General features: G+C 46.9%; 1 protein-coding gene across 2 annotated transcripts in view; it reads left to right on the top strand.

Annotated features, from left to right (window-relative positions):
* The window catches only part of ISM1 (isthmin 1), a 95,072-nt gene that overhangs the window by 19,565 nt on the left and 50,159 nt on the right, over window positions 1-25,348 (top strand). Inside the window, exon 1 of one of the 2 annotated variants that reach the window (XM_070381971.1) lies at window positions 7,437-10,852. The exons of the other annotated variant lie outside the window; for it this stretch is intronic. Coding sequence (XP_070238072.1) covers window positions 10,847-10,852 — 6 coding nt within the window. The 5' untranslated portion in view covers window positions 7,437-10,846. Of the gene's footprint in view, window positions 1-7,436; window positions 10,853-25,348 lie in introns of those variants that run through there. 2 annotated transcript variants of the gene reach the window in all.

Genomic DNA, 25,348 nt, shown 5'->3' with positions numbered 1-25,348 from the left:
AACTTTTTTGAGGGAATATAATTGCGTTACAATGTAGTGGTAGTTTCTGCTGTGCAACAAAGTGAATCAGCTGTATGTATATGAATATCCCCTCCCTCTTGGTCTCCTTTCCACCATTCCCATCCCAGCCCTCTATGTCATCACAGAGCACCTAGATGAGTTTCCTGTGCTTTATAGCAGGTTCCCACTAGCTATCTGCTTTACACATGGTAGTGTATAAATATATATGAGCTTCCCAGGTGGCACTAGTAGTAAAGAACTTGCCCACCAATGCAGGAGATATAAGAGATCAGGTTTCAATCCCTGGGTTGAGAAGATCCCCTGTAGGAGGGCATGACAACCCACTCTAGTATTGCCTGGAGAATCGCCATGGACAGAGGAACTTGGTGGGCTACAGTCCATAGCATCACAAAGAGTCAGACGTGACTGAAGCGACTTAGCACACACACAATCAGTGTAATATATATGTCAATCCTAATATTCCAGCTTGCCCCACGCTCACCTAAAAAATAATAATAAATAAATAAAATAAGATTGTGGCAATCTTTTAGAGGCACTCACATAACACGTTGTGGATCTATAAAACCCAGGACACTGTTAGAAAACGAGAGAATTTGGAAGTTTAGTTGCAGGATGGTATCTTCCTACAGCTAATACACAAGTGTATAATCCATAATATATTATGGAAAGCTGAAGGAAGGGGAGAAGATACCGTTTCCTTGGAAAGAATTCTCCTACCTTTTCAGGATTCTCCAAATCAAAAGTTTCAGGGGGCTCAGTCCCCAGGTGAGCATGGTTGCTGGTGATGGTGATGGTGGTGGTAGAAAGAAATAGTTGCTGGACAAGAACCAGTGGGAAGAGTCTCCTAGAAGGAGACTTGACTTCCTCTGTAAGCTGCTGTTTGATGTTCCCTTCATCTTCTTGTCCTGATGCCCTGCCTGACTGGAAGTTAACAGAACCAGAAATAGATTTGTATCTCCTGCCTGGAGACTCAATTACATTGTGACTTGGAAATCTGGTATTGGTTATGAGCCCAAAACGAACTGGAAGCCAGGTTTATTGCTGGAAATCTTCAAATTTCAGGAAGGACAAAAATTCAAAAAGGGAGATCTCATTAAGTGTTTCTAATCCTTAGTCCGGGAAAAAGACTGCAGGAATGTTAACATGAGCTGAAACTCTGGCCACGCTGGACATGAGAAGAGTGATGACTTGTAGAAACCCCCAGAGGATTCTTGCTAGAGGGCAAGGACTATTCTTTACTGACACACAAGGTGGCCCGTCCTCTGCCCCAAGGGACATGGAGCAGTCGTGACTTGCAGGTACAGGCGAGAAGCTAGGGGTGATTTCTCCACACTTGCACCCACGGTGTGGTTCATGGGGCAGCAGCAACAGTGTCTCCTGGGAACTCATTAGAAAATAAGAATCTCAGGCCCCACCCAGAATGACTGAATCAGGATCTACAATTTAATCAGGGCCCCCCGGTGAATCACATGCTCGTTACAGATTAAGAAGCTCTGGTCAAGATGCATGCTTTTCTTGCAAGTTGCAAGTCCCCAGAAGCACTCAGGACAGATCAGGTATTATTGCCCAGTTGAGTGCCACAACAACCTACCCCAAACCTCAGTGGGCTGTAAAAACAAGCATGTATTCTCATGCCTGTGGGTCTGTGGGTTGCTGGGGCTCAGTAGATCTAGGCAGGCTGGGCTCCAGGCTAAGGCTTGGGTCTGGGTTTCTTCCTGCATCTCCTGGATTTAAACAACTGGCAGGCTACCTGCCCTGCACTCCTCTCACGGTGATGAAAAATCACAGAAAGGCAGAGGCAAGCCCGAAGGACAGGTACACTCCAGGCTTTGCTTAGATCACATTTGTCAGCATCCTCTTGGCCAAAACTCATCACAAAGCCCAACAGAGTGGCCGAAGGCTTTGGATTTGTTTCAGTGCTTCCTCTGCTTCTCATGTGTGTGCCTTCAGCAAAAGTCTCACACTTCTCTGTGCTTCTATGTCCTGTTCAGTAAATGGGATAGTAAAAGTGGGATCCATGGGAGGTTATAACGCTGAAAGGACCGTCCTTGACGCATAAGGACACTTCGACCCATGAATCTGGTGCTACAGAGCAGCGTGACCTTGGACAAGTCACTTCAACTCTATGCATTTCATTTTCCTTATCTAAAAGTAGACTAAAAAAAAGTAAATAAAAATAGACATCCTAATGGGATAATTATACTGATTTTTAAACTTTATCTTCAAACATGGTGACAATGATGCTGATAGTGATATAAAAGCTAACCTTAAGCATTTATTCCGTGCCAAGAGCAGAATAAATAACAACTTTGTATGTATTTGCACCTTTAATTCTCACAACAGCCCAGTGAAGATTCTTTCCCATTTTGCAGCTGAGGAAATGAAGGCAGAGCAGTGTCATGAAATCAAGGTTTAATATCTGATTGTCCTGAGCACGTTGTGTGGAGGGAAAGGCATCGCAGAAGGGAGGCAGTCCAGGCTGGCTCCATGTGCTGGTGCCTATTCTGCCTCATGTCTATCAGTGATGCTTCTAGAAAGGTTACTCCTGGTGGCTTCTCTCATGTGGGAGAAGGAAAGGAAAGAGCAGGGGGCAGCTAGGGAGAAAAGGCTGGGAAAGAGCTGGTCTCCTGGTTAAACAGGCCCTTCCCACCCTGGGCTTCCCACATGGCTCAGTAGTAAAGAATCCACCTGCCAATGCGAGATGCAGGATCGATCCCTGGGTTAGGAAGATCCCCTGGAGAAGTGAATGGCAACCCACTCCAGTATTTTTGCCTGGAGAATCCCATGAACAAAGGAGCCTGGTGGACTACAGTCTACGAGGTCTCAAAGAGTCAGATATTACTTAGCGACTGAACAACAAGAGTAACTTCTGACCCCACCCACCATGCAGCCATGTCAACATTCCAAGAAACGGATGCTGGAGGGATGTGCTGAACATTTCCAGTGGGACCCAACCGGTAGCCAAGGCTGTGTTGTGCAGCTGCTGGACCTGGCTTTGGGCTGGAATCAGACTGAGGGGAGGAAAGAAGAGGCGAAAGGGTTAGTCGCTCAGTCACGCCTGACTTTTTGCAACCCCATGGACTGTAGCCCACCAGGCTCTTCTGTCCATGGAATTCTCCAGGCAAGAACACTGGAATGGGTAGTCATTCCCTTCTCCAGGGGATCTTCCCAACCCAGGGATCGAACCTGCGTCTCCTGCACTGCAGGCAGATTCTTTACCATCTGAGCCATCAGGGAGTGGGGCCTGCAGGATCCTGCCTCTGAGAAACCAGACCCAGAAAGGCCACGGGTTGCTCAGTCCACACTGGATTCCACCAAAAGTGGTTTCTGAGTCAAGAGACATACGCTTCTCTCTTTCCATCTTCCTTCTGCCTGGTCTCTCTTGTGCAGTTTCACTGCTTAAAAACGGTGTGTTCCGTGGTGGGGGTGGGACTGTGCCCACGGATACGTTATTCATCACCCGTGGGCTTTAACGACCAAAGCCGGCAACACCTTTGCAGGGCGTCCCTTACGAAGGGGCACCCTTCCCTGCCTTCCTTTCTCAGACCTAACAAGAGAAACAGGCAGACCTGGGGACAGGAGTTTTGCCAGCTCTCTGAGCTGTGTATTCTGCTTTCCAATTACAGTTTCTGGCCAGAAGAATCTTTTCCTTGTGACTAATCAGATTCTTCCCTTTCCTTGGTGTGTCACAAAGTCCTTTCCCTCAAGGTCTTCTGAGGAGAGAGTGGTCAGGAATTTTTAAGTGTTTCCCATAGTTGAGAGGAGTATCGTACTTCCTTTTCTGGTTGTGGCGTTACACCGCTAGTATCTAATCAGCTTGTGGGCCACCATGGTTCTAGACCTTTCCCTGTCGTCCTTCCCATGTCTCTGACAGCCCTGTACCCCCAGTGAATTTTATCCTTTGTTTTGCTTTGCTTCTGACAGAACTTGTCTCATACTTTGGATATGTTCTGTAGTGCCTTCTCCCTTCTCTCTTTGCTCCTCAAACGTTGGATTGGGACCAGTCTCGTGTCAATGATCTTAATAGCTTAGTAACTTTGTGATTGTCACAGAATTGAGAACTGACTAGGTTGATGGCTTCAACAGAAAAACAAACAAAACTTAAAAAAAAAAAAAAAAAGTATGACCACTAGAAGTGTGAAATCACTATTTTATCTCACAGAATGGCAAAATGGAAACAGAAACTAAAGACTGTTGGCAAGAATGTGGAGCACCTATAGGGAATACAAACAGATGGGAACACTTTGGAAAATTGTTTTTCCAGAGTAGCTACTAAGACAGAATATATATGTACCCTCTGACCCAGCAGTCCCATCCTGGGTATATTCCCCACAGAAATGTATTCCTCCGTGGACTCAAAAACCTAAAAAAGAATGCTCACAGCAGCACTAGTTAAAATAGACCCCAAACTGGAAAGACCCAAAGTGCCTATCCACAGTAAGACGGATAATAAGGCAGTAAGTGCACACACTGGAAAAGAGCAAACAGCCACACACAACATGTACAACTCCACAAACGTCGTGTCATGCAGAAGGAGCCAGTCACAAAAGCGTACATGCAAGAAAATTCTGCTAGTGTTAAATGACCAGGAAAAGCTAATCTATGCTGTTGGAACAGAGAAAACACCAGCCACCCTCATTAAGGGGACACGAGGGGGCATCTGGCTGCTGCTAATATTGTTTCTCAGTCTGCGTGTTGGCTACACGGTTGTGTTCAGTTTGAGAAATCTCACTGAGCTGTATAGTTATAGACATGCATTTCTCTATATGGATATCATCCTTCAGTTAAAAATACAGTAAAGAGGGAATTCCCTGGTGGGCCAGTGGTTAGGACTCCATGCCTTCAGTGACAAAGGCCCAGGTTCAATCCCTGGCAGGGGAACTAAGATTCTATAAGCCATGTTGTGTGGCTAAAAATAAAAATTAATTAGTTAATTAATTTTTTAAAATACAGTAAAGAAGGTAGCAGGCAGGGTAGATAGTATAGGAGAGATGGCCTTTTTTCACTGGGAAAGGCAACCGGCAGCCCAGAGTCCACTCCCTGTTCTCCTTGGTGTATCCTGCCCTGCAGGCTGCTCTCCAAGTTTTAATGAGTGTGGACTAGTTTCAGCGTCGGGGGGATCCTGCTCTGCCTCCGTGGCCCAGTACTATTGTCATGACATCAAAGACCAACTGCTGGCTAAGATACAGTCCATGTGAAAAGAGTGACCAGCAAATTTACTGCTTGACTTCACCCCTTTAGATGGAACTGGCCCCGTGGTCCCCTTTCAAAGCTCAATTGTGGACATATATCTTCTTTATAGGACACCATGTACAATAAAGCGAGGCAATAACTTAAAATATTTTTAAAAGAATATCTTTGAGAGCCCTGCAAGATGGGCATTCCATCACTGTGGTTACATGTTCTCAAACACTCCTCAGGGTCTAACCATTGGTCTGAGAGCCTTCTATTCAATATGGTGACTTTTTTTGACTCATTGGGTTATATTTTTATGCTCCAACCCTTTCCCTAGGCTCTGCAAGGTCTTCGGAAAGTCATTAATGAGAGGAGATCTGCCTCAAGTGAGAGGGCCACATCACCCAAGTCAGGCAAAATAGCAAAGTTCATATCCCATTATTCAGTAACTTGTTTAGAGTTATCTTTTATGGAGTCAACATTTTTAAAGGACTGAGGCCAATCTAAGCTCCTGGATTGGTTCTGTGCAGTTCCCCAATAATCCACATGGACCGTATTTCTTTGCATAGCCCTGGTGTGGAAATCTCAGGCAGTTGTTAGCATTTACAGACAGTAGAAAAGGGCAAGGAAAGAACTGAGTTGTTTTGTATGATTCCCAGAAAATGAAGCACCTTATTCCCTTTCTAAGAGGGAAAATATTGCCTAGCATACTCGTAAAATGACTTATAATGTAAAGGATGTCTTTGGCTTGACTTGGAGTCTTTCTCCAGGTGGCGGAGACTGAAGCATCTGCAATCAACATTACCAGCCTGAATGGAACCATCCAAAATGATCCTTCCAATATGTGATCACTTATTACAGCAGGGAAATCAGTTCACAGAGGATACAGCATTCTAAAGAGTGGCCAAGTCAGTCCTGGCTCAGAGCGTCCCCTCCTGTTTAATCCATTACTCTTGAAAAGTGCAGCGCACCACACTTGGCTGGAGAAAGGCCAACAACTGGACAGAACCTGCTTTCCGGTTTCCTCGGCCGGCACGCTCAGTCAGACACAGCACCCAGGTGAAGCGGCTGTGACCTTCCTGCTGAGACTTTGACGGAGGCCAAACACCCGATTCCAAAGACACCTTGGAAAGGAGATCTCACCTGTAAGCGGGAGTAAGCATCAACTAGAAGATACTGGAAATATTCGGAGAGGCCGGAGAATCCCAAGAAAGTGACTGTCGTGTGGAACTGCAGGAGGGGGTGATGAGAGCCAGGCTCCCTGGAAGGCACCCAGGGGCCTCGCCCCCCTGAAGAGCCATCCCACGTGGTCGCCACACCACAGGTTTCAGTCTGCCTGCCCTCTGCGCAGTGCGAGGCTCTGGGATAGCCCTAACGTGCACATCCACGCCCTTGGCCTTCCGTTTGTTCATAAATCGGGAAGGGGGAATAAGAGAAGGAAAGTGACCAGGGAACTCAATTACAGAGTGATGTGGCCCCGGGTAAGGGGGACACGTGTGCCTTGGGGCCAGGAAGAGCACAATTTATCTTCCTACCGTGAAGAGAGAATGAGGCTGTGAACACAGGGGGAAAAAGAGACAGAATCGTAGCTTCAAAGAGCCACCTCCTAATGAAGGAGACGCATTTTTCCTCTGGTACTGACTGAATGGTTGCTCCAAGATGGCTCAAACCATTAACTCAATTTACTTTACTTGGAGGGCTCCGGGGGGTGTCCATTGTTCTTTCGGGTTGGGGTTCTGCATGCTGCTTAGGATGGGGAATGGAAGGAGGGCTGTGGAAACCCGCCAGTGCCGTGGAGCCCGCCTGGATGCCGGGAGCTGCCTGAAGGCTACACAGGCTCCCTTTCGAAGAAAAACTCGGTATCCACAAGTGTTCTGCCTGGAGTGACCTCGGGGGGTCACCAGCGGCTTTCCTCCTGAGACCCAAGGAAAGCCAGATGCTGGCGGGGAATTGCTACGGCCGCGCCCCTGGAAGGTTCTGTCCTGGTCCAACAAGATGAGGAGGATGCCTTTTGTGTTGCCAGGATACCTGGGCACATGACAAGTGCCGTGCTTACGAGGGTCACTGCACGTGGGCGTGCGTGCCCACTGCCCTGCTCACTGGGCTGAGCAGGTTCCTCCGGCTCAGCACCATCCCCACAGCCACAAAGAGGCTCTCTGCTTAGAAGGCAGGCTGCAGATGAAACCCTAGAGTGTCACTGTTGGTGAGAAACCTTGAAAACTGAGTCCCAAACGTCTCTTTTTAGACACGAGGGATCAAAAACCTGGAGAAATGGAAGGACTTGCCCAGTTCCTTACTACTTATTCCAGGATGACTGACCCTCAAGCCAGTCCTGTTTCACAAAGCCCCACAAGCCCACTTCTGAGCACCCTAAGAGGTCTCATGGTTTTTCTTTGCCAAAGATAATTGGAGCTGATGTCCATTTCAAGTGCCTCGACCCTGTGATGTTACAGTTGCAGTTTTATTGTCAAGGGGAGTCGGAAGGAAACTAAGTGAACATGAATTGTGTTTCTTATTTTAGAGACTTTTGGGTAGCAGTCAGGTAAATGAAATAACATACATACATGTAAGCGTAGGACATGACCCACCCACGGAATAAGGGCTCCACAATTCCATTCACTCATTCAGGACTCACATATTGAATGCCCCTGCTATGCAGGGGTTGTACCAGGTGCTGGAGATTAATAGAGAACAAGCTTCTGATCCCGGTGTGGGAGAGCAGGTCAGACAGGTAAAGTGACAAGTACTGAAGCCTTAAGGTGGGAAAGACGTCAGCTTGACTAAGGGGCAGAAAAGAGATGGAAGGACCGTGTGTAAGGGAGAAGTGGTTTCTGAACTTGTAGAAGAAGGCAGGGCCCTGTAGGTCATGACGAAGAATCTGGCTGTTCTTTTGAGATTAGCAAGAAAGGAAGCATGAAAGAGATTTTGAGTGATGGCTTTGTCTGCTTTGTGGAGAATGGGAGGGAAGGGTACAGACATGTCAGGAGGTTTCATCATAAAGTAATCCAGGCAAGAGAGGAGGGCACATGGGCCAGGATGGAGTGGAGTGGACGGCTAATGCATGCAAGACAGAGTTCTGACACAAAGCTAACAGGATTTGCTGAAGGATTGGACTTCAGAGTCCCAGATAACTTCTGGTTTTATGGGAGGGGGCAGTGTATGGTGTCCATGTCAATGGACCTGTATCAGACATGCGACATTTGAGATGTTTGTGGATGTCTAAATGAAGATGATGAACAGGGAAAGGGGTCAGACTGACCAGGAACTGAGTCTGGAACATCATGACCAAAGTGGTAGAAGGAAAACCAAGGGTTGTGTCACAGAAGTCGAGGGAGGAAAGTGACTTCAAGCAAGAGACCTCCTGTTGAATGCTTCCATCGGAGCAAAGATAAGGACACGGAGGTGCCCACGGGGAGCATGACCATGGCTGGTGCCTCGATGACGCTGTTTCAGAGGCACTATAGGAACAGAGGAGCCGCTCCTGGATGATGGCACCACCAACCCGATGGACATGAGTGTGAGCAAGCTCCAGGAGATGGTGAAGGACAGGGGAGCCTGGCGTGCTGCAGTCCACGGGGTTGCAAAGAGTCGGACACAACTGAGCGACTGAACAACTCCCGGATAAACGAGCATGTGGGAAGTGAGGAAGTAGAAACGGAATCTAAAAGTAAGTCTTAGAGAAGTTTTGCTATGAAGGGGAAGCATGCCGATATGGGACTGAAGGAGGAGTTTCTGGTTCATTTGTTTCAAGATTGGAGATACCAGGGAATCTTTGATGCTGATGAGCCTGAGCCAATAGAAATGGAGAAATTAATGATGCCAGACTGAGAGGCAAGGACTGGGCACTGGAGTCCTCGAGAAGGCGAGAGTGTGAGCGTGGGAACTGGCCTCTGATCGAAGCAGGGGTGGCCATTCCCTGAGACAGCTGGGACGAGGGAGACGGTGAGCTACATGTACAGGTCAAGTGCTGGGAGCGTGAGCGTGACCGTCTGAGGGATGACTTCCGTTCCCTCAATGAATATGCAATGAGGACAATGAGTGGAAAGTTTGGAGAAAGAAGATACAAAACAGTCCATCTTGAACACTGGAGAAGGCAAGCTTCTGAGCAAACAGCAGTGGACATTGGAACAGTCCTAAGAGTTCATTAGGGGTCTGAGAACGTGAATCTAAAGTGCAGCGATGTTTTCACATCAGGATGTTTTATTTTTTCCCATCACCCATCTGCTTGGCTACTAACCTAGAGAAGTCAAATCCTTGGGTTCAACCAGAACTGAACTTTTGCCGGTGAATAGATCAGAAGGAGTGAAGGGGGCAAGGAGAGTTGAGGGGCAGGGGTTACAGAGGAATAGTTACAATAATAGAACCCATGTTGAATAAACAGAAGTAAGAGAAGGCTGAAGGATGGGGAGAAACTGGTATGGAGTGAAGATCGCATTGAATTTGAAAACTAGGGAGAATAGCTGATGGAGGTTCTGATGCCTTCTTAGCAGTCTCAGCTCAGAAGGGACACGTATCGCTTCTGCTCCCATCAGTCATACTTTGTGTCAAGGTGGCTAGAAAATGCATTCTCGTTAGGGCCAGGGCCCGGGGCCGGGGGCTACCTCCGCTGGGGAGCGGCGGCCCCTGTTGTTGGAGGACAGCTGGCCCTCTCTGCCTCATTGCTCATGGTGGCTTCTGCTCACTGCACTCTGTGCATGCACCTCCGGGTACCACACTGGGCCTGTGCGTTCATTGGTTTGCTTTCTTCCTGCCTCACCCCTCGGTTTCCTTATCACGTGACCAATAATGGACCATTATTTGCCACACAGCCCACCACTTCTCAAAACACCAGGCCTGAGTCTAAAAAAAGAGAAGGCCAGTCCTTCCCCAGAGCCAAAACCCAGGGAAGAAATTAAGCATGTCCACAATTTGAAAGTCACGTTTATCACCCTTCAGCATCTATTTGCACTGTGAATATTTATCTGGATACTAATCAGCAAAACACAGTTTGGGTAGGACTTGTTATAACCCATCTGATAGGGAAGAAGGACTTAGAAATTCACAATATTCGTGCATTAAGAGTAGCAGGTGCAACTTTCCCTGAATTATTCCAGCGTTAGAAGGAAAGATGGACTTATTTTCTCAACTAGCTGAATAATATGTTCGCTTTAGTGGAATGACAGAAGCCCCAGCGCTCACAGCGTTTGAGAAGTTTATTTATTACCACAGCTGCAACAGAGGTGGTGCTAATCTAGCCACAAGTGAAAGAGAGACCCGTTAGCCAGGTTTAAATGGTGACACTTAAGAACAAACACAATGCGTTGTATTGCAGGAGACACAGATTCGATTCCTGGGTTGGGAAAATCCCCTAGAGGAGGGCGCGGCAACCCACTCCAGTATTCTTGCCTGGAGAATCCCATGGACAGAGGCGCCTGGCGGGCTGCAAAGAGTCGGACACGAGCGAAGCGACTGAGCACAAGCACAGACACGTGAACAAACACCAGCGGGATCCTTTTCTGTTTTCCTTCACTCCCAGACAGGCGAGGGAAACTCAAGCGCAGAGAAAATTTGCCTCAGTCCTGGACGAGATGCAAAGATCCGCTCGCACTCTCAAAGGCTGAAAGACCTCCAGGAGCAGGAGGGGATTCGGAACAGCTCACCTCTGATCGGCATGCAGGTGACAGCCCCTCAGCACTGACGTGACCCCAGATCTTGCCAAGTGTCAGGTTCAAATGCAGAGTCTCTGTTTCCACTGCCAAGGAAGATCCATATGCGAAGACCAGCCTTAGCTGCTAAAGAGAGTGTGGTTACTTATTTGTGCACAGCATATCTTCAGGCTCTACAAAGTATGTGGCAAGATAGTTCTGTAATTTCTTTTTCTCACAGCAAGAGGGCAGATGAAAAGAATTTAACTACAAATAATTATATCTCATACAAAAATAATTAAAAGGTTTCAGTATTGAGGTTTATTTCTCAGTTCATAGGCATGATATTAACTTTTCTAAATACATCCATAATTCAAACACATATGAAAAGCAACTTCCCTAGCAGTCCAGTGGTGATGACTTCACCTTCCAAAGGATGAAGTGTAGCGGGTTCGATCCCTGCTCGAGGAGCTTAGATCCCACATGCCTTGCAGCCCAAAAATCAAAACATAAAACAGAAGCAATATTGTGACAAATTCAATAAAGACTTTTTAAAAAAGGGTCCACATCAAAAAGTCTTTTTAAAAAACAACAACAAAAACCCATAAATGAAAAGATAACGAGATTTTTTAACAATCCCTGGACCAAGTTTTTTAGCTGTCATTCAAGTATTTTGGTGCCATTCATGTGTTTCTTCCCTGGTGGCTCAGATGGTAAAGAGACTACCTGCGATGCAGGAGACTTGGGTTTCGTCCCTGGATCAGCGAGATCCCCTGGAGAAGGGAATGGCAACCCACTCCAGTATTCTTGCCTGGAGAATCCCATGGACAGAGGAGTCTGGCAGGCTACAGTCCATGGGATCGCAAAGAGTCAGACATGACTGAGTGACTCACCCCCATGCGTTTCTGGGATGACTCACTATATGTTAAAAAGGATATGTTCCCATTTTAAGACCCCTAAAAGCAAACACCAATGCAAAATCAAAGGATGGTAAAAGGTGGACGAAGGAAAGGTGTGTTTCACCTACGTGTCAGTTTCAGAAGCATCTGCCTGGCCTGGTGTGTATGGCATTAATTTCCTGCCGTTTTTCTATTGGAATGCCCCCCTGAGTCGCTTGAAGTTGAAAATCAAGTCATGTTTCTTTAATCAGCCCTAGGAAACAGTGAAAGAAAGGGATGGTGGAGAGATTCCTTTTTATGAAAAGTTTCTAAAATCAACAAAGCCTAGAAGAATGAGTATGTACAACTTTGGGCCATGAGTCTGGGATTTTAACTTCAGAGAATATCTGTTACTCACCATCCCCAAGTCAGTTAAGTATCTTCCTCCCTGTATTATTTGTCTCCTGTTCCAATATTTAGCAGCTTGATATAGTCTCAGAATTTATATAGAGAATAATCTCAGAATTTCTGTGCATCAGGAAATTGAACACTCTTGGTCCAGGGTCTCTCCTAGCCTGATGCAGTGTATCAGGCAGGGCTGTAGTCATCTCCAGGCATGGCTGGTGGAAGACTGGCTTCCAGGCTGGGTCATTGGCAGGATTCTGTTTTCCCCAGGGCTGTTAACCGGAGGGTGCCCTCAGGTCCTTGCCATGTGGGCTTCTCCATGGGGCAGCCCAAATATGGCAGCTGGCTTCATCACAGCCAGAGAGTGCTAGCAAGATGAAACTCGTGGATTTCTGCTACCTAATCACAGTGACTTCTGATCACTTTTGCCTTATTCTGTTTGTTAGAAGCAAGTCACTTGTTCCATCCAATACTCAAACGGAGTGAACTGCACAAAGGTGTGAATTCCAGGGGATGGGTTCACATTCCCCTGAACTCGGACATTGCTCCCTGCCCATTTTTGTTGTCCCAGGGATGACAGTTCCCTTTTGCTCTCCGGTTTGGTGACCTGCTCTTTCCTTTCCCAATCTCCTTTTCAAGTCTAGCTTCTCTATTCTCATGCTCATCAAAATATAGTAAATACTCAACTTCATCTTCTTAAAAATTGTTGCCCTCCTTGCTTAAGAAGTCCAGTGGTTCCCCCCATTTCTTGCCTCAAAACCGGTATTGAGGAGCTGTGTATCTGGAGTTAATCAGCTTTTCTTGCCCTTTGCTTTATAGGCGGAATTTGCAGCCAGATCAGGCTCTCACTAGTCCTTGCGCCCTCCTGTGCGCTTTCGCCTCTCTGCTCTGCCCAAAACTGCCTCCTCCCTCTTTCCAGCTGCAAAAATTCTAGACAAACCGCAAAAACTTCCTGTGAGCTGTGGAGGTAGAAATGGGTTCATGTCTGAACCCACTGCACAGCCATTAAATGAAGATTACATATGTACAGTTATCTATCTAGCTGTCTAATCTGTGTCTGTGCAGTGCATCCATTTATATAGATATATGTATCCACATGATGATTATATAATTGTATATATATATCAATATACACATAACTGTTTGTATATATATAATTTTATATATATGTAATATGGGCTTCCCAGGTGGTACTGGTGGTAAAGAACCCACCTGCCAATGCCAGACACATAAGAGATGCGAGTTAGATCCCTGGGTCAAGAAGATCCCCTGGAGGAGGAGGGTATGGCAGCCCAGGCCAGTATCCTTGCCTGGAGAATCCCATGGACAGAGGAGCCTGGCGGGCTATAGTCCATGGGGCCGCAAAGAGTCGGACACAACCGAAGCGACTCAGCACACACATGTATATAATACAATATAACGCAGCGTAATATAATATACTCATCCCTTCCCCAGTCTGCCTGCCAAATCAGAGTAAGAGTCTTGAGAACAGGGTGGCAGCTTACTTCTCTTTCCTTTCTCACAGCAGATACAGTAGCCCTTGGCGTGAGGTACTTGTTCAATAAAATCTGTAATGTCATACAGTAATGTGCTTTCCAAAATGCCTTCCCCACATTTGGGGAGTGGATATTGTTATTTTCATTTTATAGATGAGGAAACTGATACCCAGACGGTTTACTTACATGCCAGCAGTAGAGCCCTCCCTGACTAAATCCCTGAGTGTTCACAGTGGCCTGGTCTACAAGCAGGAAGTGACCAGTTTGGACTTCTCCATTCATATTTGTTTTGTTTTTTTTTTCTTCTAAATGTAAAACCACCTAATTTGACTTGATTTTTTAATGGTACAATTCACATTCACCAACCCCTGCGCTATAATAAATGTCCTACTCTTTGAATTTTTTTCTTAACCACGACAAAGGATGGGATTGAAAAGAGATTTTTTAAAATAAATAAAAGACCCATCAGGGGCCGGAGGAGGGCCTGGATCTGTTTTTATGTGAATTAACCATTTCAGTTTACCCAAAAAAAGCAGTGTCAGGAAACATCACGTTCTTAAATGTCACTTTGTGCGTCTCTTGCTGTCCCCGATTCACTTCTGACCCTGACATGAAGGAAGCCATCATGCTGGTAGCCTGCACAGGTCAGGGAGGTTCTAGTGACCCAGGATCCCTTTGCCAGATGCCTTGGCAGCAATCACAGGCGTTTTTGTCAGGAAAGTGGCTTGTGTGTGTGTGTGTTGATGTGTGTGTGTGTGTGTGTTGATGTGTGTGTGTGATGTGTGTGTGTGTGTGTGTGACGTGTGTGTGTGCTGATGTGTGTGTGTGCATAGGTATGCGGGAAGAAAGAGGGATTTACAAGAGGGACTGAAGCATGAAAGATAATTATTCCTAAACCCCACTGTTCAGACCTCTGTAGGCAACATTCTGAATCCAAAATGACTTTCAGCCAAGTTGTCTTTGCACCTGGGAACTGTGAAAAGGATTGAAAGCTTCTAAAGGAGATGAAACTTGACCGCCACAAGAAGTGACTTACAGCCCTAGAGGCTCAGATGTATTGACATAAGGTAGTGAAGTAGGGAAGAATTACAGTTTTCAAAAAGCAGTCGGCTCTTGGCTTCTCTTTTATCGCAGTGTGATGTGTGTGTCCTAGAATAAAACCCTCTAACCACAGTGCAAAATTGACATTCACGCAGCAGGCGTGGTTTGAATCCCTTTCTTTTGTGTGTCTGACACTAAGGAAAGTCGGAATTTCCTCTACGACTTTTTCATCATGTGTCAGTATTGTGGTTTCCAAACACTGTATGGATCTGATTTTGCCAGTGGCAGGGGGGCAACATGCTGCCTATGGCAGTGACTGAAAGTGTTGGAGGAATTATCTATCTGGATAAGTCCTAGGAATTATCCAGGCAGTGACCTGGAAACTGAGGCAGAGTGGCTGCCCAGTTCATGTTAGAATCTTTATTTTGTGCATGAATCATCAGAAAGCTTTATTCTCTAGCATTTCTTCACTCCGTTCTGCTTCAAGAATATTTCTTACTGCTACACTTGAATTAGGGGCCTGATGTCCAGTGAGTGCCTGCGTGCTAAGTCCCTTCAGATGTATCCAACTTTGTGAGACCCAATCAACTGTAGTCCACGAGGCTCCTCTTTCTGTGAGATTCTCCAGGCAAGAATACTGGAGTGGGTTGCCATGCCCTCCTCCAGGGGATCTTCCTGACCCAGGGATCAAATCTGCATCTCTTATGTCTCCTGCATTGGCAGGCGGGCTGTTTACCCCCAGCACCACCTGGAAGCCACTGACATCCAGTAGCTGGTGATTATCCAAAAAGCAGAGCATGAGCTGTGTGTATAGCTGTGAACCAACTCATGTGGCCATGACCAACTAGAAAATTTCATATAATTTTGACAAGTGGGTGGATCATTTATCTTAATAGATGTCTACACATCACTGGAAGCTATATAATTTTTTTCTGTTTCCTTTTGCCTGACACACTGTTTCCTGGTCTATCTCAGGAGCATCTCAAGTTGATCGAAAGTATGCTCCATCACTTCCCAGCAGGTGACTTCGAAATACATGAGACTGGGACTTCCCTGCCAGTCTGTTGGTTGAGACTTTGCCTTCCAGTGCAGGAGGCTGGGGTTCAATCCTTGGTTGGGGAGCTAAGATTCCACATGCCTTGAAGCCAAAATTAACAAAATATAAAACAGAAACAATATTGTAATAAATTCAATAAAGACTTGAAAAATGGTCCACATTAAAAAAAAAAAGACATGAGACCATTGACCTTCACTCCTGGAGCTGGTTCCTGTAACACTATAATTTCTGCCACTATGCCCCTGTTCCCTGGGTGATCTTGTTTTCTCTCTCAGCCCACTTCTTTCCCTCTCCTTCACGTGATCCCAGTCTTAGAGGAACAACTTCTGATATCCTAAAGGGATGTCACATGATGACTTTTGATGCCATCTCTTTGATCCCACAAGATGTTTCCCTGTTCTGCATTACCAGCTGTTTGGGAGGAAAAGAAAAAAAAAACTGTGGAATAAATATATTTTCATCTACAAAGCATAGCACCAGCTTTGAATTTTAATGTTAAGATGCAAATGAAAAGCAGGTTAAAAGTATATGATGTCAGGAAGAGAGTTGATAAACCTGAAAATGGTAGAAAACCTTGTTATCTCTTAATCTGCTTGTATAGGAGAAAAAGCTATTTACCTTTGGGTGAGATTGACTTAATGCTGTGGGCCAAACTCTGGCTTCAAGTCCGTGTGGTCAGCCCATGAGTCCTGGAAAGAATCTGGCTTTGCTTTTATCCAAATATTAGTCATTGCTGAGTAGATTTTTTAGGATGATTTTTTTAAAAAAGATCAATAAAATAAGGCACAAAGACTTGGAAGAAAAGTCAGCTCGTACATGGAACCGGGTCCCTACGACTAGTCCACTCTCCCAGCAGCTGAGAGCGAGCGGAACAGGCCTGAGTGGGGGCCAGCAGAGTCAGCCCGTTGCACAGGTGGACCAGGACTCAGGAGTGGGTGCAGCCAGCGTGGGCCTACTGCCTCGTGATCCCCCATCCCTGCTTCTGCCCCCTAAACTGCTGCCACGAGGCTAGACGTGAAGCCAGAGCAGGCCATGCCAAATGGACGGATGCGGAGGGACCACACGGAGCCCGTTTTGCTCCAGCAAAGCAGTGATGTGTTCCAGGCAAAAACCCAATCTGGGATGTTTTGGCCCAAAGGAAACATTTACAACCAAATTATACACCTTGGAGAATAAATGAGCTTTCATTTTGGAAGGAAATCCTACCAGGCTCTTTATTATTTGCACCACAATCATAAAGTTGGTTTTAATCTCTATAGTGGAATGCTGCTGAGTTGGCCAACTGGCAGGCCCCGGCGGTTTGAGTGGGCACCACTTCATCCTCAAGAAGGTGCGATGGGAAGCAGGGACACAGCCTCCTCCTCCTCCTGGAACTTTTTTCTCGAGATCCATCATTTGCTTTGTTTTGTGTGTGTTCATTGCAACTTCAAAGCAGACTCTGCTTTTCTTTCTCTTTTCCTTTATTCTCATTTTTAAAAATTCTTGGAGCCTTCCAGAAAAAAAAAAAAAAACTTAATGTAATGTTTCCTTTCTGAATTGATGAAAATCCAGGAGTAGGTCCAAGAAAGTCTATAATGGATTTCCATTGATTGCTTGGAGGGGAACTGAGTATCAAAGCTCAGAGAGAACAGAAGGGAAGGGCTTAAGAGGCAAGTTCTCTTTTTCAACCTTAACAAAGACGTTGGGTGATTTAAACCTGCTGGGAGTCTGCTCCCAGGACTCATGCCATGAAATGACCTTATCAATATGGTAACTGGAGGGCTTAGGGCTTCTGGGATGGCCTGGCCTTCAAATATATTATACTATTATCATATCCGGTGTAGGGTCATGTGTCCAAGTTTCGAGTCTGGATTAAGGAAGTTTCCCTACTAGAATGTGAGGATGTGCTAGTCTTTTTAGTTAGGAAACTCCCTGAAAGGGCTCAGAGGGGATTGGGCTTACAGAGAGCTCTGCCCTTGCATTGAAGATCTTAGGATGCAGTCCTTCTGGGCTCGTGGAGGTTCACACCTGAGCAGGAGCCGCTGAGGTGAGCCATGGGCCAGGCTTCCACGCTCACTGAGCAGGCCAATCCTGGCAAGTCAGCTAAAAATCCTATGTGGTTCCCAAACTTTGCTATGCATCGGAACCCCTAGGGGTCTTTTAAAAGTACTAGTGCCTGGATCCTACCCAGACACCCTGATTTAAATGGCATGCAGTATGACCTGGACATCAGGAAGTGAGCAAAGTTTGGGAACCCCTGCTAGAGACTATAAACCCCATGAGGGCAAGGACTGTCCCTGTCTCCCCTCCATTGTATTCCCAGCACTTGGCATGGAGTCATTGGTGCTCAGGAATTACATGAGTAAATGAGTAAATGAATAAGGGTACTGATGCTCATCTGCCCACACACCATTAAAATGAATCCCAGCGAATGAGGTGATTTCAGCACCTAAATATTTGGGGTGACTGAGGGTGGAGGGTGCTAAAGTTCAAGGAGGACCTTGCCCCCATCCATTTCACCCTCTGCTTCTCCCTACTTACAGCATCCTGAGAATGACTGTATAACCTCTTCATGGACCACTTTTCATTTTTGCAACCTCTCAAGGGTAGGATCATTGATGCCTTTGTGTCTTTCATAGGTCAGGAATTTATACCTGAGCTCCCTGCTACCTGAATTTCCCTGTCCCTCCCCTGTAATGCTTTAATTATCCAGAGATAGATATACACAGGCGTTTGGCAGCCAGGACGTGGGGGCACCCTGCACCCTGCAGTTGGCCGCTCCGCACTTGTTCTCTAGTCTGACGCTCAGCGTTTCCACGTCCCCCTCCTGCAGATGCCGAATGCTGGCAGCGGATGAATCAGCTTTTATTGTAACAGTGTTTATGGAGGCTGTCAGTTCTTAACCTTAAAACTGAACCATGCTGCTTGTATTTTTCCAAGCGATGGAGAGTGTGAAGGACTAATGAGAGCGGAGCGTGAAGAGATCAAACGTGCGCCGGGGAATCTTTGTTCAAGACCTGGAATGGGCGAAATTCCACTCGGGGCGGGGGCGAGGATCCCAGCCGGGATCTTCTACTCCGCGAGCTTGAGGCCTGAGATCATGGTCTGGCAGAGAGAGAGCGAGGTGCGCGGGAGGCAGGGAACACGGACCGGGCATGAGATGCTTCCTCTCTCTTTGGAAAAGCTAGAAACTATTTCCTTTGGTCAGAGCGGGAGCAGATCCACTTGCAACAAACTGTCTCCTGACCCTTTAGAGCCTGCCTTCAAACTCAGGGTTTTGAAAGAAACCATTCATAAGCCCGTGTAATGGGCTTGGAGAAAGATGGAGAACTTTCTGCCGACTGTGTGCCTTTTCTGTAAGCTCTGGGGAGGGTGTTTAGAGCTCTCAGTGACTGAATTCCCAGGGATTTGGTTAAAAACCGGGTTTAGCTGTATCTAGAAACCAGTCCTTCTACGTGCAGAGGTGTGGAGTGGGTGGGAGAGAGTCGGCCTTAAAGCAGACACGTGGTGTTGTCACGGAAGAGAAACAGATTTGTTAGCTGAGTGGAGCTCTGCTTGCTACCTGAGCCTTGCCAGTTGGGGCCTGCGAGGCTTGTTGGAAGAGTGTTTTTGTGGGGTGGATTCCTGGCAGCAGTGGGTGCTGCCTACGGAGACTTCAGACCCCCAAGATGAAGGCATCCATCAGGCTTCTGTTTTCTGGAAGGTCTCCCTGAAGAATCAAGCAGGTATGCAAGTTGGTGAATGAACGCTCGTTCTTCGAGAAGGATCGTTTGGCTTGGATGGTGACTGCTGTGTATGTGTCGGGACGGATAGATCTTGCTTATTCAGCCTCACCCATGAGTCATTGCTTAAATCTCCTGGAAAACTGCAGGTTAGGAGTTGCACAGTCTCCAACTGATCCTTGCAAATGGATTTTCAGTGGCAGGGCTTGGGGACACCATGGAGCACTCAGGTCAAAGAGACTCCGTTTGCAAACCCAGCATCTCTCTTCCACATGTTTCATAAGCTGATGGACAATTTCTCTCTATTACACCTGCTTTGGGGCCCCCTTCTGGGCCTTGTTTAATCCTCTGCAGGCCCTCTGAGCTGGAAAAGTTTACCCAGTCGCCCATCAGGACACAAGCCTGTCCCTCCCCATGGACCTGTTCAAAGACGAGCCCACACAGCGTGGGGGAGAGAAATCAGCTGGAAATGCTCCGTGGCCCCACTTGGGGCCTGGCTGCCCAAGCAAGTGGGAGAGGCAGGGGCCCAGGGAGGCCGGGGCCCACGGGCCTCGACTCTCGTCGTTCAGGGTGCTCCCAGTCTTCCGGGTTTCATCTCCTCAGCCCCTGTGTCCATGGTGAGTGTCACTTGACTCAAGAACCCAGAAGGCGAGGGGTCTGCCCTTCCCCTCACGGTGTTCTCATTGTGGGGATCCGTGGCTACTCAGAGGGTCTCCCCAGGCTGAACTGGAGCTGGGGCGCTTTTGCTATTTCCCTGATCACATCTCCCTTAAAAAAAGTGTGTCAGCCCTTTGAGAGTCCTTCATTGTCTGGACCTCATTCCCTCTGCTAAAGTGACCCCAGGAGAACAGCTCCTAACTGCAGCTCAGCCACCCACTCCTCATCTTATCTGTGTTTGTGCTGAGTTTCTCAGACATTGGCCTGCATCAGAAACACAGGGAGGGCTTGTTAAAACACAGGCTGCTGGGCCCCACCCCAGAGACTCAGATTCTGCAGGGTGATGGTGGGGCCTGAGAATCAGCATTTTGAACAAGTTCCCAGATGGTGCCAGTCTGAGGACCACACTTTGAGAACCAGTAAGTCAAAGTGATAACCACATTTTCTTTTCTCTTTTCTCTGAGCTTGGTTGGGAAAGAGTGGGCTATTTAGGATATTTTAAAATTAAAGTAAAAATTAAAACAGAAATTACTATTGAAGCACACATATACATATGCATGCATCCTCAGTCACTCAGTCGTGTCCAACTGTTTGTGACCCATCGGCTGTAGCCTGCCAGGCTCCTCTGTCCATGGGATTTCCCAGGCAATAATACTAGACTGGGTTGCCTGACCCAGGGATCGAACCCACATCTCCTGCATTTTTTGCATTGCAGATGGATTCCTTACCCCTGAGCCGCCAGGGAAGCACATGTATCCATATGTGTATATATATTAAAAAATGTTTTTGCATTTATATACACACATATATTTATACAGATATTTATATACACAAATATATATTTATATACACTTATGTACATATAAGTCTGTGCATTTGTGAATCAGTATGTGTATGGATATACATTGATATAAAGTCTTAGAACTATTTGACATTGAAGAGAAGCAAATTCAGAAAGTGTTCAGGGTCAGAAGTGAATTCCAAAGAACAGCATCCCTGGGACCCTGTGCTTCCTCCTTCCGGATCTCCTTTCTGCCCCTCCCAGCCCACCCCACGCCCCCGGCTTCCCAACCCTGCACTCCCCGGAGGCTCCCCCAGGGCGGCTCCTGGCTGCGCTGACTGAGTGTGGAGCAGTGAATCGGTCCCACCCGGGCGGCTGTCACAGTTGGCACCCCCGGCGCAGTTTTCCACATTCTCTCTCTGGGCAAAGGGAGGCACCAGGTATGGCTCATGACGTGACTTGGGGGTTGGTGACCATACCAAGATGTGTGGCCGTCAGGTCAGTGGAGACCACGCCAAGAACCAAGTCAGAAAGACCTTCCTCACCCCTATGCCCCGGGACCCAGCTATGGTTTCAGACAGGCAGGGTGAGGAAAGTGTGCCTAGCCTATCAGACTTTAAACTCCTGCTTGTCCACGTAGTCGTGCATGCATGGATGCATCATCCATCCAGACGGCAGCAGTGAAGTCCTACACGTGCCAGGCTCTGGGCTAAGCGCCCAGACACAGAAGCGACGCAAACAGACAGAAGCCCCGCTTCAAGGAGCTGACTCTCTGATGGGGGCCAACAAGACTGCATAAGACAGTTTTGTTTGTATGTAGAATAGTCTTGTCTTGTGGCACAGAGTATTAAGGACATACATGGAGTGATGGAAGGGAACTCCCTTGGGGGAGGGACAGTACTTGATGATTGCAGAAGTCCTCCGTCTCTGGAGGTGATATTTAAGCTGAGATTTGAAAGGCAGAGAGTGACAGTAGTAGCCTGGACTAGGACAATGGCAGAGGAATTTTAGAAATAGCCAAAATACTCAGCGGCCAAAGAATCCACCTGCTATGCCGGAGACACAGGAGGTGCGAGTTCAGTCCCTGAGTTGGGGAGATCCTAGAGGAGGAAACAGCAACCCACTCCAGTGTTCTTGCCTGAAAAATCCCATGGACAGAGTAGCCTGGTGGGCTACAGTCCATGGGGTCACAAAGAGTCGGATGAACATGAAGAGCACCCAAAGATAAGATAGGTCTATGAAATAAAGCCTGATTTGGGGGGGCTTCCCTGATAGCTCAGTTGGTAAAGAATCCGCCTGTAATGCAGGAGACCCTGGTTCAATTCCTGAGCCAGGAAGATCCCCTGGAGAATGGATAGGCTACCCATTCCAGTATTCTTGCGCTTCCCTTGTGGCTCAGCTGGTAAAGAATCTGCCTGCAATGCAGGAGACCTGGATTCAATCCTTGGGTTGGGACATTCCCCTGGGGAAGGAAACGGCTAACCACTCCAGTATTCTGGCCTGGAGAATTCCACGGACTGTATAGTCCATGGGGTCACAAAGAGTCAGACACAACTGAGTGACTTTCACTAAGGATGAATGGACTTGAAGAAGCTAATGTGGCTAATGTAATTTACCCCTTGTGCAGCTGTTTGCAGTTCAGTCAGTTTTTGCCTGCCTTAATTAGTCAGACACTGAACAAAAAATGAATAAAGTTCTAATAATGTATAAAAATACAATGAAAAGGAGCAGTATTCTTGCCAGGAAAATCCCATGGACAGGGGAGCCTTGCAGGCTACAGTCCATGGGGTTGCAAAGAGTCAGACACAACTGAACAACTGAAGACATATGTCAATGTATAAAATACAAGAGAGGAGAACAAGGAGAGACTGATTCTGCTGAGCATCGGGGAAGGCTTCACAGAAATGGCAGTATCTTCACAGGATTTGTAAGGAGACATAGGAGTGTTCCGTGTTGCCAAGGGAAGGAAGGGCTTTCCAGGTAGAGGAGACAGAGACCTTTGACCCAAGGGTTTCTATTAGCTTCTGTCTGAGTTACAGCAAGGCACCCCCTCTGGGGAGAAGACACCGTGTCCTCCAGGCTTGGTTTCAGCCCATGCTTGCCCCCCACCAGGCTCTTTTGTTCCATGCACAGCTTATGCCACAGGCATGGTGGCCCTGAATGAAACTGCAGGGAGTCGACTGTGCCCACACCCATTGGGCTTTGAAATTTGGTTTCTTTACCCATCCATCCACTCAGAGAGCATTTATCAAGGTCCAGATTCATTTTGAGACAGCAACTCCAAAGGGAAAGCCTAACATTTTGTGATTCAGTCTCAGGAGACTTGTTGGGGCGGGGCCGGGGGAGCAGCAGGACTCTGCCACCAGAGCAGCCAGTTCCCTCGGAAGAGCCGAAGGCCAGGAACCAGGAATCTCGCATTCTGGACCCCACCCAGACATCCTCCCGTGTGCTGGCCCCTCCCCAGCCATACCCTGCACCCCATTCTGTAAAAAGAAGGCACTGAATTCTTAGACCCAGCTCATACCCTGCTCCCACTTGGTAGAGCTGGTGTAACTGTTTTCAGGACGAGCTGGATTTTCCTGTGGGATTGTAGGTACGAAAATGGCTTTAAAACTGATGCTGAATGCATCACCCTCCACAGCCCTCCCGAAGTCAGACATCTTTGGAGAGGCTGCTGGCCAGATTCAAGGGTCTCCCTCTGTATCCTGGCCACTCTTTAAAAAAAAAAAAAATTAAATTGAACAGTGTATTTGCATTTTTATTCAGTTCAAGAAATTTTCTCTCTCTCTTTTTTTTTTTTTTTGGCTGAGTGGCATGCAGGAGCTTAGATTCCCGAACAGGGACAAAACCCATAGCCCCTGCCGTGGAAGCACAGAGTCTCCACCACTGGACTGCCAGGGAAGTCCCTCCTGGCCATTCTTGACACTGGGGTGGTTGGAAGAAGTATTGGCCTTCTTCCCTGTGACTTTGGCTAACGCCAGCTGCTTTCTCTTGTCTCCATGGGTCCAGAATGAGCCCCCACCTGTCTCAGCCATATTTTACAGCCATGGTCAGCCCCAACTGGACGCTTTAGGAGCTGGTGACTTTGATGACATCCTCAGCTTCAGTTTCCTCATCTGTACAATGGGGGTGATGATAATGGTACCCATCTGGTGGGAGCTTTGGGAGGCATTGATTGAGATGATCCATAACAAGTGTTTGGATAAGACTACCACAGAGTTAACACTGGAAAGGGGGTGGAGGTGTAGCTGGTTATGATGAGGGAAGATAGAAGCTGGGCTGAGAAGCAAACATTCAAGAGAAAAGGTATCAAGGTAAAAGTGAGTCCTAGGAAAGGCCAGTGGGAGACGGGAATCATAAAGGGAGAGAAGTGTTTATGCTACAGGTAAGCTCCTCCTTTTAGAGGTGAGAACACTAGGTTATAGGGGAATAATGGACCAAGGTAGGGGCCCTCTGTTTTTTAAAAAAAAACGTATTTTCCTGCATCCTTTATAATTCAGAAAATAGCAGTAACAGAAAGCTTGGCATCTTAAATCCCTGTGACCTTTCTAAGTGCCATTTCTCTATGACTCCATTTCTACTTTATTTCTCCTTGTGTTTCTAGTAGTTATTTAAGTTCAGCAGGTAAGTCTTGTGCATACAGAAGGGAGCACAAATCATACATGTACAGTTCAACCAGTTCCCTAAAGTGAACACGTTGTGTAACCAGCTTCCAGAAGTAGAATGTGAGGACTGCCCTGGTGGTCTGGTGGCTAAGACGCGACGCTCCCAATGCAAGGGGCCCAGGTTCGATCCCTGGTCAGGGAACTGGATCTCACATGTCACTAGAGATACCACATGCTGCAGCTAAGACCCAGTGCAGCCAAATCAATATTTTTTTTAAAGAAACAGAATGTGGCTCTTGTGGCCTGACCCCCCCGCTCTGCCACAGGGCTCCCTTTTTGTTACCAGCATCCCCAGGATCGCCACTGTCCTGACTTCTAACAGCATTACTTAGTTTTGCCTGCTTTTGAACTTTACATAAATAGAACCATACATTTTATCTGGTTTCCTTTGTTCAACATCATGTTTGTGAAATTCACTGATAATGTTTCATTGTATGACTATTTTATGCATATACCTTCCTTATATATTCTGCTGTAGATGGCCATTTGAGTTCCTGTCGCTTTCAAAGCTCACCCCAAATGCTTAGCAAATCTCAGGAAGAAAGTGATGACTCCTAAAGCTAATATCCAAAGCAATAGTGTGGGGCCCTGCTCTTTGTGGCCTGTTTTCTCCATTCTCTGCCTCATCTGGCTTCCCAAAATAAAGTCCCCTGCTTACTATATGAACAAATTTGAGAATGCATTTGTAAGTCCAATTTGTTCCCGAGTCCAACAAAGTTAGCCTAGGTACCCAACTAACACAATCGGCTATAGGGTACTATATTGGAATAGGTTTAAATACTTTTCACACAAATAACATGTACATAAAAGACAAACAAACATAAAGAATATAGCAGTTTTACTTTTA

The sequence above is a fragment of the Bos mutus genome, chromosome 13 (assembly GCF_027580195.1).
Source record: "Bos mutus isolate GX-2022 chromosome 13, NWIPB_WYAK_1.1, whole genome shotgun sequence".
Classification (NCBI taxonomy): Eukaryota; Metazoa; Chordata; class Mammalia; order Artiodactyla; family Bovidae; genus Bos; species Bos mutus.
This window is presented reverse-complemented; position numbering and strand designations above follow the sequence as displayed.